Raw genomic sequence first — 13,353 nt, forward strand, 5'->3', positions numbered from 1 at the left:
GTGTGCAAACATGTGTCACACAGGGAATTGCTCGAACTTTGGATACGCCTGTGAGCACAGCGCATAAAATTCTACGGAACATCCTGCATTGCTACCCATACAAAATCTATACCTATATCTGTACCATAGTCTGCAAGCTACCTAACAGTGTGTATCAAAGAAAACTTTATGTACCACTAACTGAGCGCTCCAACCCTGTTCCACTCGCAAATAGCAAGTGGGAAGAATGATTGTTGGCAAGGCTCTGTACTGGCTCTAATTTCTCGAATTTTCTCCTCATGGTCTTTATGTGAAATGTATTTGGGGAGGGGGGAGCGGCATTATATGTTTTTCGGCTCTTCTCAGAAAGCGCTCTCTTGAAATTTCAATAGTAAATCTTTATGTGATGCACAACATCTCTCTTGTAACGTCAGCCAATGGAGTTTGTTGAGGATCTCCGTAAGGCTCTTGTGCCGAATAAACAACCCCATGACAAAATGCACCACTCTTCATTGGATATTCTCTATCTGTTCTATCAGTCCTACGTGGTAGGGATCCGAGATAGATGAACAATAGTCAAGAATCAGTCGAACAAGTGCCTTATAAGCCACTTCCTTCATGGATGAGTTATATTTCTTCCTACAAATCTGAGTCTGGCATCTGCTTTTCCCACTATGTTTTATGTGGTCATTTCACTTAAGATCGCTGTGGATAGTGGATAGTGACTCCTATATATTTTATGTCAGATACTGTTTCCAGCAGTTTGTCATCAATAGTGTAGCTACATGGTAATGGATTTCTTTTCCTATGTATGCGCAATATGTTACATTTCTTTATGTTCAGTGCCAACTGTCAGAGTCTGTATTACCCATATTCAGGAGTTGCTTCATGCTGGCCTGCCAGTAAGACAAACATTTGCTCCAGAATTTCTTGCTCATATGGAAGCAGACAATAAATGGCCATGGAAGATTCTTTGGACAGACAGCGTGCCCGTTTCCATATCCACAGACTTGCAGAATATGGGCAACAAAAAATATGCTCCCACACCAATCGATACCACTTCAATCTGCAAAGATAACTATGTGATGCAGGTAGATAGCAGCATTTATCATAGGATCAAGTTTTTTTTTTTTTTTTTTTTTTTTTTTTTTTTTTTTTTTTTTTTTTTTGAGATGTGTCCTGTATGGTAAATGCTATGAGAGCCTTTTGCAAACAGACGTCATTCCAACCCATTAACAGCATGGATGTGTAGGTAGGATCATTTTTTATGCGAGATGGCATTCCTCTGCACATTTAGTATCCAGTGAAGCAGCTGCTGCAAAGGGATTTTTGAAATGCTAGAAATATCAGCCATCATATCCTTTCTGCCTGCCAATACCAATCTTAATCCGTGTGACTTCTGGCTGTGGGGTTATCAGAAAGATGCTGTGTTATGTGTTCCAATTACAAATGTAACTGAATTGAAGGCATGCATTGCACAACACATTCTGAACATGACCTCTGAGACACTCTGATCTGTTGTGGAATATGCTGTTTCTCGGTTTCAAACTGTGGTAAAAAAATGGTGGACTGCATATCAAACATGTCTTGAGCCAGTCTCACAACAATTAAATACTGATTTCATTGTTGCTTTTTATGCAGTTTTGGGCACAGGACAATTAAAAACCATTTTTTGTGCAGGTTTTCGCCTTGTGACAATTAAAACAAATGTAATTGTTCCTGTTATGTGGTTTTTGGCCTCAGAACAATTACAAACAGATTTTTCCAATCCAATGTGGTATGACCTTGCCATGGTTGATGGCTTTTTCTAACAGTGCCACAGCTGTTGATGCCAAACTTGTGTGGTCATGCACATTGTGTGTTAATCTTTTTTGTTTCCACAATGTTTCCCACTTCTTTGATAATATCCCTTTCATATTTGACATCATTCTTAGCAGCAGTTCTTTTTTACAGCACTTTGAAACTGGAGCTTTAATTATAATCATCCTGTACACTCCCTACCTTAAAAGTTTTGAAGTATTGCTGCAGTTCTTGAAGATACAACTCTTACTCATCCAAGTCCTCATTGAATGAAAGGAACATGGATACAACTGGTGCAAAGCCCTTCTGTGTGTTGCACACAGCATATTGTGCATCAATTTGTCGTCGACTGTTTACATCAACTACAGCCACGTCTTGTCCAATTGCTTCATTTTCTCTTGATGGTGTACTTCAAAATCACTACATAATCAATTATGCTAGTTGCTAGTTTACACATACAACTTACTGTCGATTGTTATAAACTACTTCTCCTTGAAGTAATTTATTACTTACAAGAAGGTTGCTAACACAACAAGCAGTTCATACAATAGAGATCTGCCAAGACATCACAGAGCTGAGTGAATGTCAGATGCAAAGAATGCTGTAAGGGTATCTTTGCTGGTATTACTAGTCTTCTCCACAACTGTGCCCAAGTCTATGTCAGCTACTACACGATTAAAGAGTGCCAGAAGTATAAAATAACCACTCACCTAATAGTCAAAGTGATGAGTAGTCAACAGGTGCTTAAACAATAAGACTGAAAATGTACCTTAGCCTTCAGACAATGTCCTTTTTTGGAGATAGCTAATACCACTCACTTGCGCACGCACACACACACACACACACACACACACACACACAGAGAGAGAGAGAGAGAGAGAGAGAGAGAGAGAGCCGTCTGACAACATAGTTTCAGCATAGCAGATTGACTGGTTACTATTGTTCTTTATGTTACCTGTTTTCCATCCTTGAATCCAGGACATTCCAGTTTCAGAGCATAATATCATATGCTAATAAGCCAAATGATAATTTGTTTATGAATAATGTCTGAAACCTGCAGACTCGGTAGAATATTACAGGCTTATAAGCATTTGAGAGAATTAGGTGGCACATTTTCTGGAACTGAACAATTCTGAATTTACTTAGAAATGAGATCAAGATAATGAAACAGATGTGCTAGAAGACAAATATTAAACCACATACCTACCTGCAAACTATTGAGAAGATCAGGTGTTTCAACAATCTCTTTCACAGCCTCCAGGCGGGTTGTAATTGTTGGAAGAAGAAAGGGTGGTTGCAGAATGGAGGCTCGCAATAACCTGCTACCACAGCCAGTATGACAATGATTTAGTATGCCTATAAGACTGTGATGAGCTCCACATCCACGCAAACTTCTTACTAATTCCAAGCGGTTTGAAGTATGAACATCTGTAAGAAGATATGAACCATTTTATAGGTTTATAAGAACTGCTGAAGTAAACAGCAACTAAAAGGTTGCAAAAGAGCACACTATAACTGATGGAGTGTCTATAATCATAAGATGACTATCCCCTATTTTCCTGGCCTGTGAGCTAATAGAAATTATTTTGAAAAGTTTATAGGTGCTGTATACATCTGTCTCCTCTTACACCATGGGCATAGGACACCAATGGTAAATGGCCACTAACTATTAATTATGAGTGGAAAACAAAGACGGACACCTTAAGCCAAGAAGGGAGACCTCCTTGTCACTTTCTCCACCAAAACAACAGTTGCCACAACTGTGTCAGAAAGCAATAATTTAAATACAAATATCATTAATATTTCATCCATACAGTTACAGCCTTCTTTTACACTTTTTCAGTAGATTATTGTAAAGTAATATATTGTATACCATCAAGCTACCACCTAGACGTCAGCCACCGGATGACATCTCTGACAAGACAGGCGTGCAAGAGATGGGTGCTACTCTGCATTCACTATTCCAGAGCTTGGTCGCTAGGGGGTGAGACAGTGGCTAAGCAACATTGCTTGACAACTGTGTAGGCACAGCTGAGTGCCACCTCAAACTCGCAGCTATGTATGCAATTGTCATCCAGCAATCACTCTGATTCTGTTCTGACTCCACTCACTATTCACTACGTTTACTCAACTGTTGTGTATTTATCTGCCACGTGGCATTACCAACATTGTCTCTGTGATTCACATTGCACCATATGAACGTTAAAGATACTTGTTCTGGAAATGGATCCTCATGTTTTTATGTTGAGAGTTTAAAAAAAATTGGCAACCATCGTGGGCATTTTTTCATATTTATTTTGCACCACAAGCTAGTTTATCAGATTTGTCAATGGAAGTCAAGTTTCAACAGTTCCTCCAGCAACAGTTAGAGGGACAGAAATGTAGTGAAGCCTTGTTGTGCGCATTGCTCTTCTGGCAGGCAGCTGCAAATCCAACACCATTCCTACCACACACCAAGTCAGTGGAGGAATGAGAGGCATACAAAAAACGCCTCCAGCAACTTTTACCCACACCTCCAGCAGCTTTTCACCACATTCCAGGTGATGGATCCAGCTGTGATCAAATCACTTTTCCTGTCATGAATCTCTCCTAGTATGTATCAGCTTTTATGCAAACTGCCCCTTCTCACGAATTCAGTGCACCTAAATTTTGACAAAATGTGTACTTTATTAACTACCTACTTTCATTGCCATTGCCATGTCATTGCATTCCACGTGGAGTTTTACCAGTGTCATAAACAGCCTAACCAGTCGTACTGCACATAGGTGGTTGAACTGCAGTGAGTCAGTATGAAATGTAGTTTTGTGGTTCCTGACCCGGCAGAATCATATGCAGAAGAGATGATTAGGGTGGATTTGTTTGGGCGGCTCCAGATAACAAGGTGTGTCACAAAGCTCCTTCTTTGGATGATGTCTTAAAGTGGGCCCAATCTTTCAAAGTTTCCCAGGCCATGGGCTATCGGTTAGAGTTTTGGGACGAGATAGCAACCATCACGTCAGACCTGAAAGATGGGTTCACTCTGCCCAATGCAACCAGTGCTGCAATGCTAATGCACAAACACCATCTGCCCTCCATCTCTGTCTTTTAAACAAGGAAAGAAGTCTTAGTCCCCTGATTGACACTCGTTTTTGTCGTGTCTGGACTGTTTTTGAACACATGTCCAAGAAGACTGCTACGACAGATAGACACAGTGTGAGTTATGCTGGAAGGATGGGAATTTTGCAGCTGTCTACATCACTAAGGATGAGAAACACTCACCTCGTCAGGAACTAATGCACATTAATGTAATCTTGTCTGAATCTCGCATCCCGGCAAATTCCCCTCAGAAAATGCTTAGCACATTCACATTGTGTAGTAAGCATGTTCGACTACAGATTGACACCAGTGCCTCCACGTCCCTGTTCAATTTTTAACCGTATCTCCTGTTGGGTGATTTACCCCTTCACTCCACAGTGCATTTCTTACTGGCATATAACAAATAAAACATTCCACTCAAATGGCAAATCATGATCGCAGCAAAGTACAAACCTGTTGTATGACATCTCGCATTTCTTGTGGTCCACAGCATAGATACAGAGAATCTCTTGGGCCTTGATGCCTTTTCAGCTAGGTTCACCTGATCTTGGAACAAATAATGTTTCAGGAATTGGAAACCCTTAGTCAGGTGTTCACTGAGATTTACTCTGGACGGCTGGGCAAAGCAAAGAACTTTACGGAGCAGATCACATTAAAGGCTTCGGCACGCTTTCATGGTTGGCCAGTGCACCTCGCACTGCAGGGTACTGTCAAGGCTGAATTAGACAGATTGGAAGCAGTGAATGTCACTAAACCCACACCTGCAAGTGAGTAGGAATTCCCTGGGTTGTAGTACAAACAAATGTTGGAGAAGCTGTGCCTATGTGGAGACTTTAAGGTTACAGTGATTTCTGTTTCTGAGATCAACATGTATCCCATTCTGAAACCCAATGAGCTTTTCTTTGCACTCATGGGAGGCCAACATTTTTCGAAAGCTTGCTTGCAACTACTCCTGGCTAAAGAATCACAGAAGGCCTTGGTGTCAACATGCCACACAGATTATATTGGTTCAAATGCTTAGTTTTCGGGGTGGCCAACGCCCCAGATACTTTTCAAAGATTTCTTAAGCAACTGCTACTGGATATTCCAGACTGCATTAATTATCTGGATGACATAGTGGTGATGGGGACCACAAAAGCAGAACACTTAGCGAACTTGTGGTGGCTGTTCCACACCCTCGTTTGTGGGTCTCAAATGCAATCTCAAGAAATCTCTCCTTTTCTGAATTATTAGTGGAACATGTAGGAACATTACCTCCTGCTACAGTATTAAGCCCAGGCAGAAACTGGTGAAAGGCATCATTGCACCACAAATTTAAAGGAGCTGCAGTCATTTTTTGAAAAAGGTTACCCATTATGGGAAATTTATCTCAGCCATGGTATTTGATTGCGTAGCCACTCGAGTGGTCCCTTTGTATGGTTGAAGGCATGTGACCAGGCATTTCAGACACTGAAGCAGGCCCTTTTGTCGCCCCATTATCTTGTCACATTTCAACCGGGAAATAGTTGATGGTGGCAGTGGACACTTCTGAATGTGGCCAGAGGGCCACCCTGGCGCATAGAGATGTGGATGGCTCTGAACATCTGACTGTATTTGTGTCAAAGATGCTCAGTGGCACACGAAGAGGTATTTGCAAACTGAAAAAGAAGCCCTTATGATTATGTTGGTGCTACATAAATTCCATGTTTTTCTTCATGGTACAAAGTTCCACATTATTAAAGATCACAAGCCACGATTTGCAATTCCAATCATGTGCCAAAGTGCCTGAGCAGACTGCCCAACTCCGGAGCTGGTCACTTTTCCTCAGCAGGTACAATTACGGAATCACTTTCACGATACTCACTCAACATGCTAACGCAGACATCATGTCCCATCTTCCACTGGACCCTGACCCAGAATTTGACCAAAACAAGATTTCGTGTTTATAACTGGATGTTTAGGCTTAACAAGCAATCAAGACTTTTCTCGTCATGGGGACCTGTCTGGCTGTGGCCATGGTCAAGGACACCACTTGAACCTTCATCACCAGTCAATTCTGGTGGATCAGGATCAGTCTCTCATTGTAGTCCATCTGGAACCTCTACACACATCAATCTGATGGCTCCTACACCAAGGTCACTGGGGGCAGCCCTCACACCAAAATGCTCACCTAACCCCATGCGTACTGGCTGGGTATAGACTGGCAGATCGAACATCTGATTCACACCTGCCAACAATGTGAATGACAACAGGCAACTCTATGCCAGATATTCTCTCCCTGTCCAACACCCTCGTACCCATGGAAGCAGGTTCATGTTGATTTTATGGGCCTCTTCTTGGATATCACCTGGCTGATTGTCCTCAATGCGTACTTCAATTTTCTGTATATGGTCAACCGTCACTCCCAAGTAGAGAGACTATGATTGCAGTGCTCAGCAGAATCTTCATCATTAAAAGACTTCCTCTCATGATGGCATTGGACAATGAGCCACAACACAATTTCATTCCCAAGCTTTTCACAATTTCTGCTGCAGAAATTGCATTCACCACATGCTGCCTCCGCCATTTCACCCTTAGTCGAATGGTAAGACCAAATGGCTAGTGTGAACTTTTAGAACACAAATGAAGAAGTATGTGGCTGATGCTCCCATGAATGAATATCTCATTTCTTTTCTTTTCAGCTCGTACCAGTCAATGCTGATAAGGGAGAAGTGTCTCCGAAAAACCATCTGCTCCCTACTCTTCCACTCCTGGACTGCTGAACTGTTCCTGCCCCCAGTTTCTCCACCTTGTTTGCCAAGCCAACCCTATTCTCATCTCCCTCTATTTGCAGGATGCTTGTGGTGAACAAGTGCCAGATGGGGTACCGGATGCTGCACCAGACCTGATGGCGACACCCTTCTGTTGGTGTCTCCTTCCATGCTGAGACCATATGTAGACATGGTATGGTTTCCACTACCAGCACTGGTGCCACCACTACGGCTGTGTCATTGGACAGGGTCCTTCTGGTTGCCGACCTCATTCATACCAACTGAGAGTTGGTTGTGCTGGAGGTCATCCATGCTTCCAACAATGGCAGCTTGATTCAGAGAGCTGCACAAGTGTCCAGTTGGGCAAGGGTCACTTTATTGACACACTACTCACCACTTCCCCATGGGAGAATGGATATGGTAAACCACTGAGCTACCACCTAAACATCGGGCACTGGACGACATCTCTGACATCGGCTGTTGTCGCAAGACAAGCACATAAGAGACAATAGCCACTACATGTCTGCTATTGCAGAGCACGGGTGTTAGGGGATGTCACCGTGGCTGTGCATCAGTGCGTGACAACTGCATGGACGCAGCTCAGCACCACATGCAACTTGCTGTCTTTGTGTGGTATAGTCACCCGGTGATTGCTCTCATTCTGTTATGACTCTGGATGCTACTCACTATGTTTACTGAACTGTCATGTTTTGTCTACCACATGGCATTTCCACCATCTCTGCAGTTCATGTTGTACCGTGTGAATGTTCTGGAAATGGTGTCTCGCGTTTTTATCTTGTGAATTAGAACACAATCATTATGTTATAACTTCAAGTTGAACAAATATATTTCAAGGAAGATGCAATACATGAAAGTCACAGATCAAGTAAACAGAGTAAGATGTGTGTACACTTTAACAGTCAAATCATAACTGAGTCCAAGTCTAGCTGCCGTTGGCTGGCTGGCCGCTTAGGTGGCGCTGCTGCTGCATGGCTGGCAGACAGCGCCGCATGTAGAGGACACGCGTAACTGCGCGGAGGCACTTTGAAAGATCGGCGAGTCACAACACTTTTCCCCTCTTTGAATTTTTTGCACAGATCTTGATGGAGGTGGCCTGTAGATTGCTAACGTCCACAGGTGTTGTTTGACTGGCCGTAAAGTCTCGAGGAGGAGGCTTTCCATATGGGTCGAGATGATAGGAGACGTAGGAGTTGAATCTGCTGAGGCCCCGTGCACCAATCTGCCTGTTACGGCAAGTCCCGTTGTTACAACAGGAGACATGGGTGATGTGTCCGCGTCCGTAGGAGAAGGAGACGAGTAGAGTTGCTCCGACAGATGATGGTCATCTGGTTCCTGCATGGGCACGTGTCCTGGTGGTGTCAGTTCTTGTGCTGGCACTGATATGATGGTGAGAGGACTGCGTTGTGAGTAATGAGAGATCCCAGTATCCCGAGCATCAGGCACAGCCGAAGGTGTTCCCGGCACATGAGGCCGAAGCTGGTCCGAATGACGCACTGCAACACCCATGTCCGTCTGGATTTCATACAGGTGTCGGCCACGGTGTCGTAAGATGCGGCCAGGACTCCATTTTGGCCGCCTGCCATATCCCCGTACGTATACAAGGTCGTCAGCGGTGAACCGGCGAAGTGAAGGCACCCACGGCCGTGAGGTGGAAGGCCGCAGAAGATGAAGTAGCATGTGGGGCTGTCGGCCATGTAAGACCTCAGCCGGACTGTGGTCACCCATGGGGGTGAAACGGTATGAAGCCAGAAATTGGAGAAGCGCATCATCAGCAGAAGAGGTCAGGAGTTTCCTCATCTGAGCCTTAAATGTGTGGACCAGTCGTTCAGCCTCACCGTTCAACTGTGGATGGAACGGAGGGGCCTTGACATGCATGACGCCGTGATGGGCACAAAAATCCGCAAAATCGGAAGAGGCAAATTGCGGTCCATTATCAGTAACAAGAGTAGAGGGAAGGCCTTCCAAAGAGAAAATGCGAGCTAGAGCATCGGTGGTTGCCGCGGTGGTAGACGATGTGCAACAGACAATAAAAGGAAAGTTAGGGTAGGCGTCAATAACGAGAAGCCAATAAGTACCTAAAAAAGGTCCCGCGAAGTCAGCATGAATACACTCCCAGGGTTTTTCAGGCGAAGGCCACAGTGACAAAGATGACTTCGGGGCGGCAGCCTCCGACGCACAAGGGCCGCAGGCAGCGACCATGTGTGCAATTTCAGAGTCGATGCAAGGCCAGTACACATGACAGCACGCCAGAGATTTTGTGCGAGAGACACCCCAGTGCCCTTGGTGAAGGAGGTGCAAGACCGAAGCACGCAAAGACGCAGGTACCACAACACGCGGCGATGAATTTTCGGTGGAAAGGAGGAAACACCATCCCTAGCCGTGAGGCGGTAATGCAAAGCGTAGTAGTTCCGCAACGGATCAGAAGACTTAGCAGGCGGACGATCTGGCAAAACCCTTCTGAATACAGCGTAAAACTCAGGAGAGAGTAGGTTCAGAACCCATAGCAGCCGCCAGCCGGTCCGCAGTGATGGGGAACCCGTCCACAACCTGCTGCTCGGCAACATCCAGGTGGAAACACAAAAGTTCGTCCCTATCGAATGCCAGATCAGGACCCATGGGAAGGCGAGACAATGCATCAGCATTCACATGTTGAGCCGTCAGCCAGAAACGAATCTCATAATTGAAACAAGACAATTAAAGAGCCCACACTGGAGGCGGTGCGCAGCCTTCTCGGGAAGTGACGTTGATGGATGAAACTAGGAAACAAGTGGTTTGTGATCCGTAACAAGACGAAATTTGGATCCATACAGAAAAACACCAAACTTATGAGGAGCATAAATAACGGCCAAAGCTTCTTTTTCAATTTGAGAATACTTTCGTTGGGCATCCGTGAGTGTTTTGGAGGCATAAGCAATGGGTTGTTCAGAACCGTCAGAAAAACGGTGCGCAAGGACTCCACCGATTCCGTATTGAGAGGCGTCTGTGGCAAGAACAAGATGTTGGCCAGGTCTATAAGTAGCCAGGCACGGGGCCTGTTTCAGCATAGTCTTCAATTTCTGGAAAGCCGCATCGCATGACGCGGACCAGTGAAAAGGCATGTTTGTATGCAACAGGTGATGCAATGGCTGAGCCACCGAAGCAGCAGATGGTAAAAACTTGTGATAGTATGCTATTTTCCCCAAGAAGGCCTGCAGTTCCTTAACAGATGTAGGGCACGGAAGGGCATTGATCACAGCGACAGTTTGTTGAAGCGGACGAATGCCATCCCGAGAGAGTTAAAACCCCAAGTATGTGATAGATGCCTGGAAAAATTTTGATTTCTGAAGATTACACTTAAGATCGGCAGTCTATAAGACATGAAAAAGTGTGCGGAGATTTTGAAGATGTTTGTCATTGGTGGAGCCAGAGACAACACTGTCGTCCTGGTAATTTATACACCCAGGGACAGTGAGCAATAATTGTTCCAAGAATCGCTGAAAGAGAGCAGAGGCGCTGGCAACCCCGAATGGCAATCATTGGTATTGATAGAGGCCGAAAGGCATGTTAAGGACCAGAAACTGCCGGGAAGCAGCGTCGAGAGGAAGTTGATGATAAGCTTCTGACAGGTCAAGTTTAGAAAAATACTGGCCTCCAGCAAGTTTAGGGAACAATCCTTCAGGTCGAGGCATAGGGTAAGTGTCGATAAGGCATTGAGCATTTACAGTGGCTTTGAAATCGCCACAGAGATGAATATCACCATTGGACTTAGTAATGACAACGACAGGAGAGGACCACTCACTGGAAGTGACAGGAAGCAAGACCCCTGAAGCAGTGAGACGATCCAGCTCCCGTTTGACCTGATCACGAAGGGCCACAGGAAAGAGCCGAGCCCGAAAAAACTTTGGCGGAGCAGTGGGTTTGAGTGTGGTATGAGCTTCAAAGTCGTTTGCACGGCCTAACCCAGGAGAAAAAAAGGGATGAAAATGTCGTCGACAAGGAATCCAAATGAGCATAAGGAATAGCATCAGAGACAATATTGACAGAGTCATCTATCGAGAACCCAAAAACACGAAAGACATCGAAACCAAAAAGATTCTCCACGTTACTATGGTCGACCACAAATATGGGAACAGTGTGAACGACAGATTTGTAAGATACCTCAGCATCAAATTGTCCCAAGAGAGAAATCTTCTGTTTATTTTAAGTCCGTAATTACCTAGTGACAGGTGACAGTATTGGAGAACCCAACTGAAGATACATCTGAGAATTGATGACAGTGGCAGCAGAACCAGTATCCACCTGCATGCGAACATCTCGACCAAGTATTTGGACAGTAGGGAATAACTTCCCTGAAAGGGAAGAAGTACAATTGACAGACAACACAGAATCAGAATCAGCGTCATGTTCATGAACATCGTGTATGTGGTCAGATTTGCAAATGGATGACACGTGACCCTTTTTTTTTTTGCATTTGTGACACATGGCCCAACGTTGTGGACAATCTTCTCGTGAATGTTTCATAAAACACCACGGACATGAAGGAAGTTGCCGTGGGTTTTGCTGCAGTTTCTTAGAGGTTTGTTTACGGTTAGGCCGAGGCTGCGCTTGGGAGTGTACTGCGGCCACGTCGGCCGGTGGGGACACGCCACACGCTTTGTCAACATCGCACAGAGGTTTTATTTCCCCGACGTCACCCCATGCCTCTATTTGTGCTCCAGCAGCGCGAGAATTTCAAAAGACTGAGCGATGGATAGAACTTCATCTAGAGTCGGATTTGCCAACTGAAGGGCACGTTGCCTAAATTCTTTGTCGGGTGCCGATCGGATAATAGCATCCTGTACCATTGAATGGGCGTAGGGTTCTTTGTGAACTTCAGTAACAAATTGACACTTTCTACTGAGGCTGTGAAGTTCAGCAGCCCAAGCGCAATAGGATTGATTTGGTTGTTTTTGACAATGATAAAAGGCAACACGAGAGGCTACCACATGCATTTGCTATTGAAAATAGATGGACAGAAGTGAGCACATTCCAGCAAAGGACAAAGATGCAGGATCTTTCAAAGGAGCCAATTGCGACAACAACCGATACATTTGAGGTGAAATCCATGAAAGGAACAGAGACATACATGTTTGTTCGTCCGCGACTTGAAATGCCAAGAAGTGCTGTCGAAGATGTTTTTCGTAATCAGACCAGTCTTCCACCGTCTCGTCATAAGGAGGAAAAGTAGGTAGAGACGACGACGAGAGACGCCCCGCATTTAATGCCGCGACGAAATCACGAATTGCATTTGTGAGAAGCATTTGCTGTTCTATGAGACCTTGCAATAGTTGCTCTAAAGTAGCCATGGAAACATGTAGGTCAACGATGGAAAAGAAAAATCACTACCTCATCGCCAATTGTTATAACTTCAAGTTGAACAAATATATTTCAAGGAAGATGCAAAACATGAAAGTCACAGGTCAAGTAACAGAGTAAGATGTATGTACACTTTAACAGTCAAATCATAACTGAGTCCAAGTCTAGCGGCCGCTGGTTGGGTGGCTGCTTAGGTGGCGCTGCTGCTGCACGGTTGGCAGACAGTGCCGCATTTAGAGGATGCTCGTAACTGCGCAGCGGCAGTTTGAAAGATCAGCGAGTCACAACACATTTATCTCTCAGGCTGCTTTCCAGTTGAGTGCCTTTCTATGTGACTACTTCCTCACAGTAAATGACACCATTCCTTGAAAGGGCCTTTGAATAACTTCTCATGTCATTGATGTTAGGCTTATGT

The 13,353-nt window shown here is 44.6% G+C and overlaps 1 protein-coding gene across 1 annotated transcript in view; it reads right to left on the reverse strand.

Annotated features, from left to right (window-relative positions):
* Positions 1 to 13,353, reverse strand: part of LOC126191820 (mutS protein homolog 4-like) — a 317,523-nt gene that overhangs the window by 229,553 nt on the left and 74,617 nt on the right. Inside the window, exon 7 of the mRNA XM_049932555.1 lies at positions 2,987 to 3,207. Within this exon, the coding sequence (XP_049788512.1) occupies positions 2,987 to 3,207 (221 nt within the window). The remainder of the gene's footprint in view (positions 1 to 2,986; positions 3,208 to 13,353) is intronic.

The sequence above is a fragment of the Schistocerca nitens genome, chromosome 1 (assembly GCF_023898315.1).
Source record: "Schistocerca nitens isolate TAMUIC-IGC-003100 chromosome 1, iqSchNite1.1, whole genome shotgun sequence".
NCBI lineage: Eukaryota > Metazoa > Arthropoda > Insecta > Orthoptera > Acrididae > Schistocerca > Schistocerca nitens.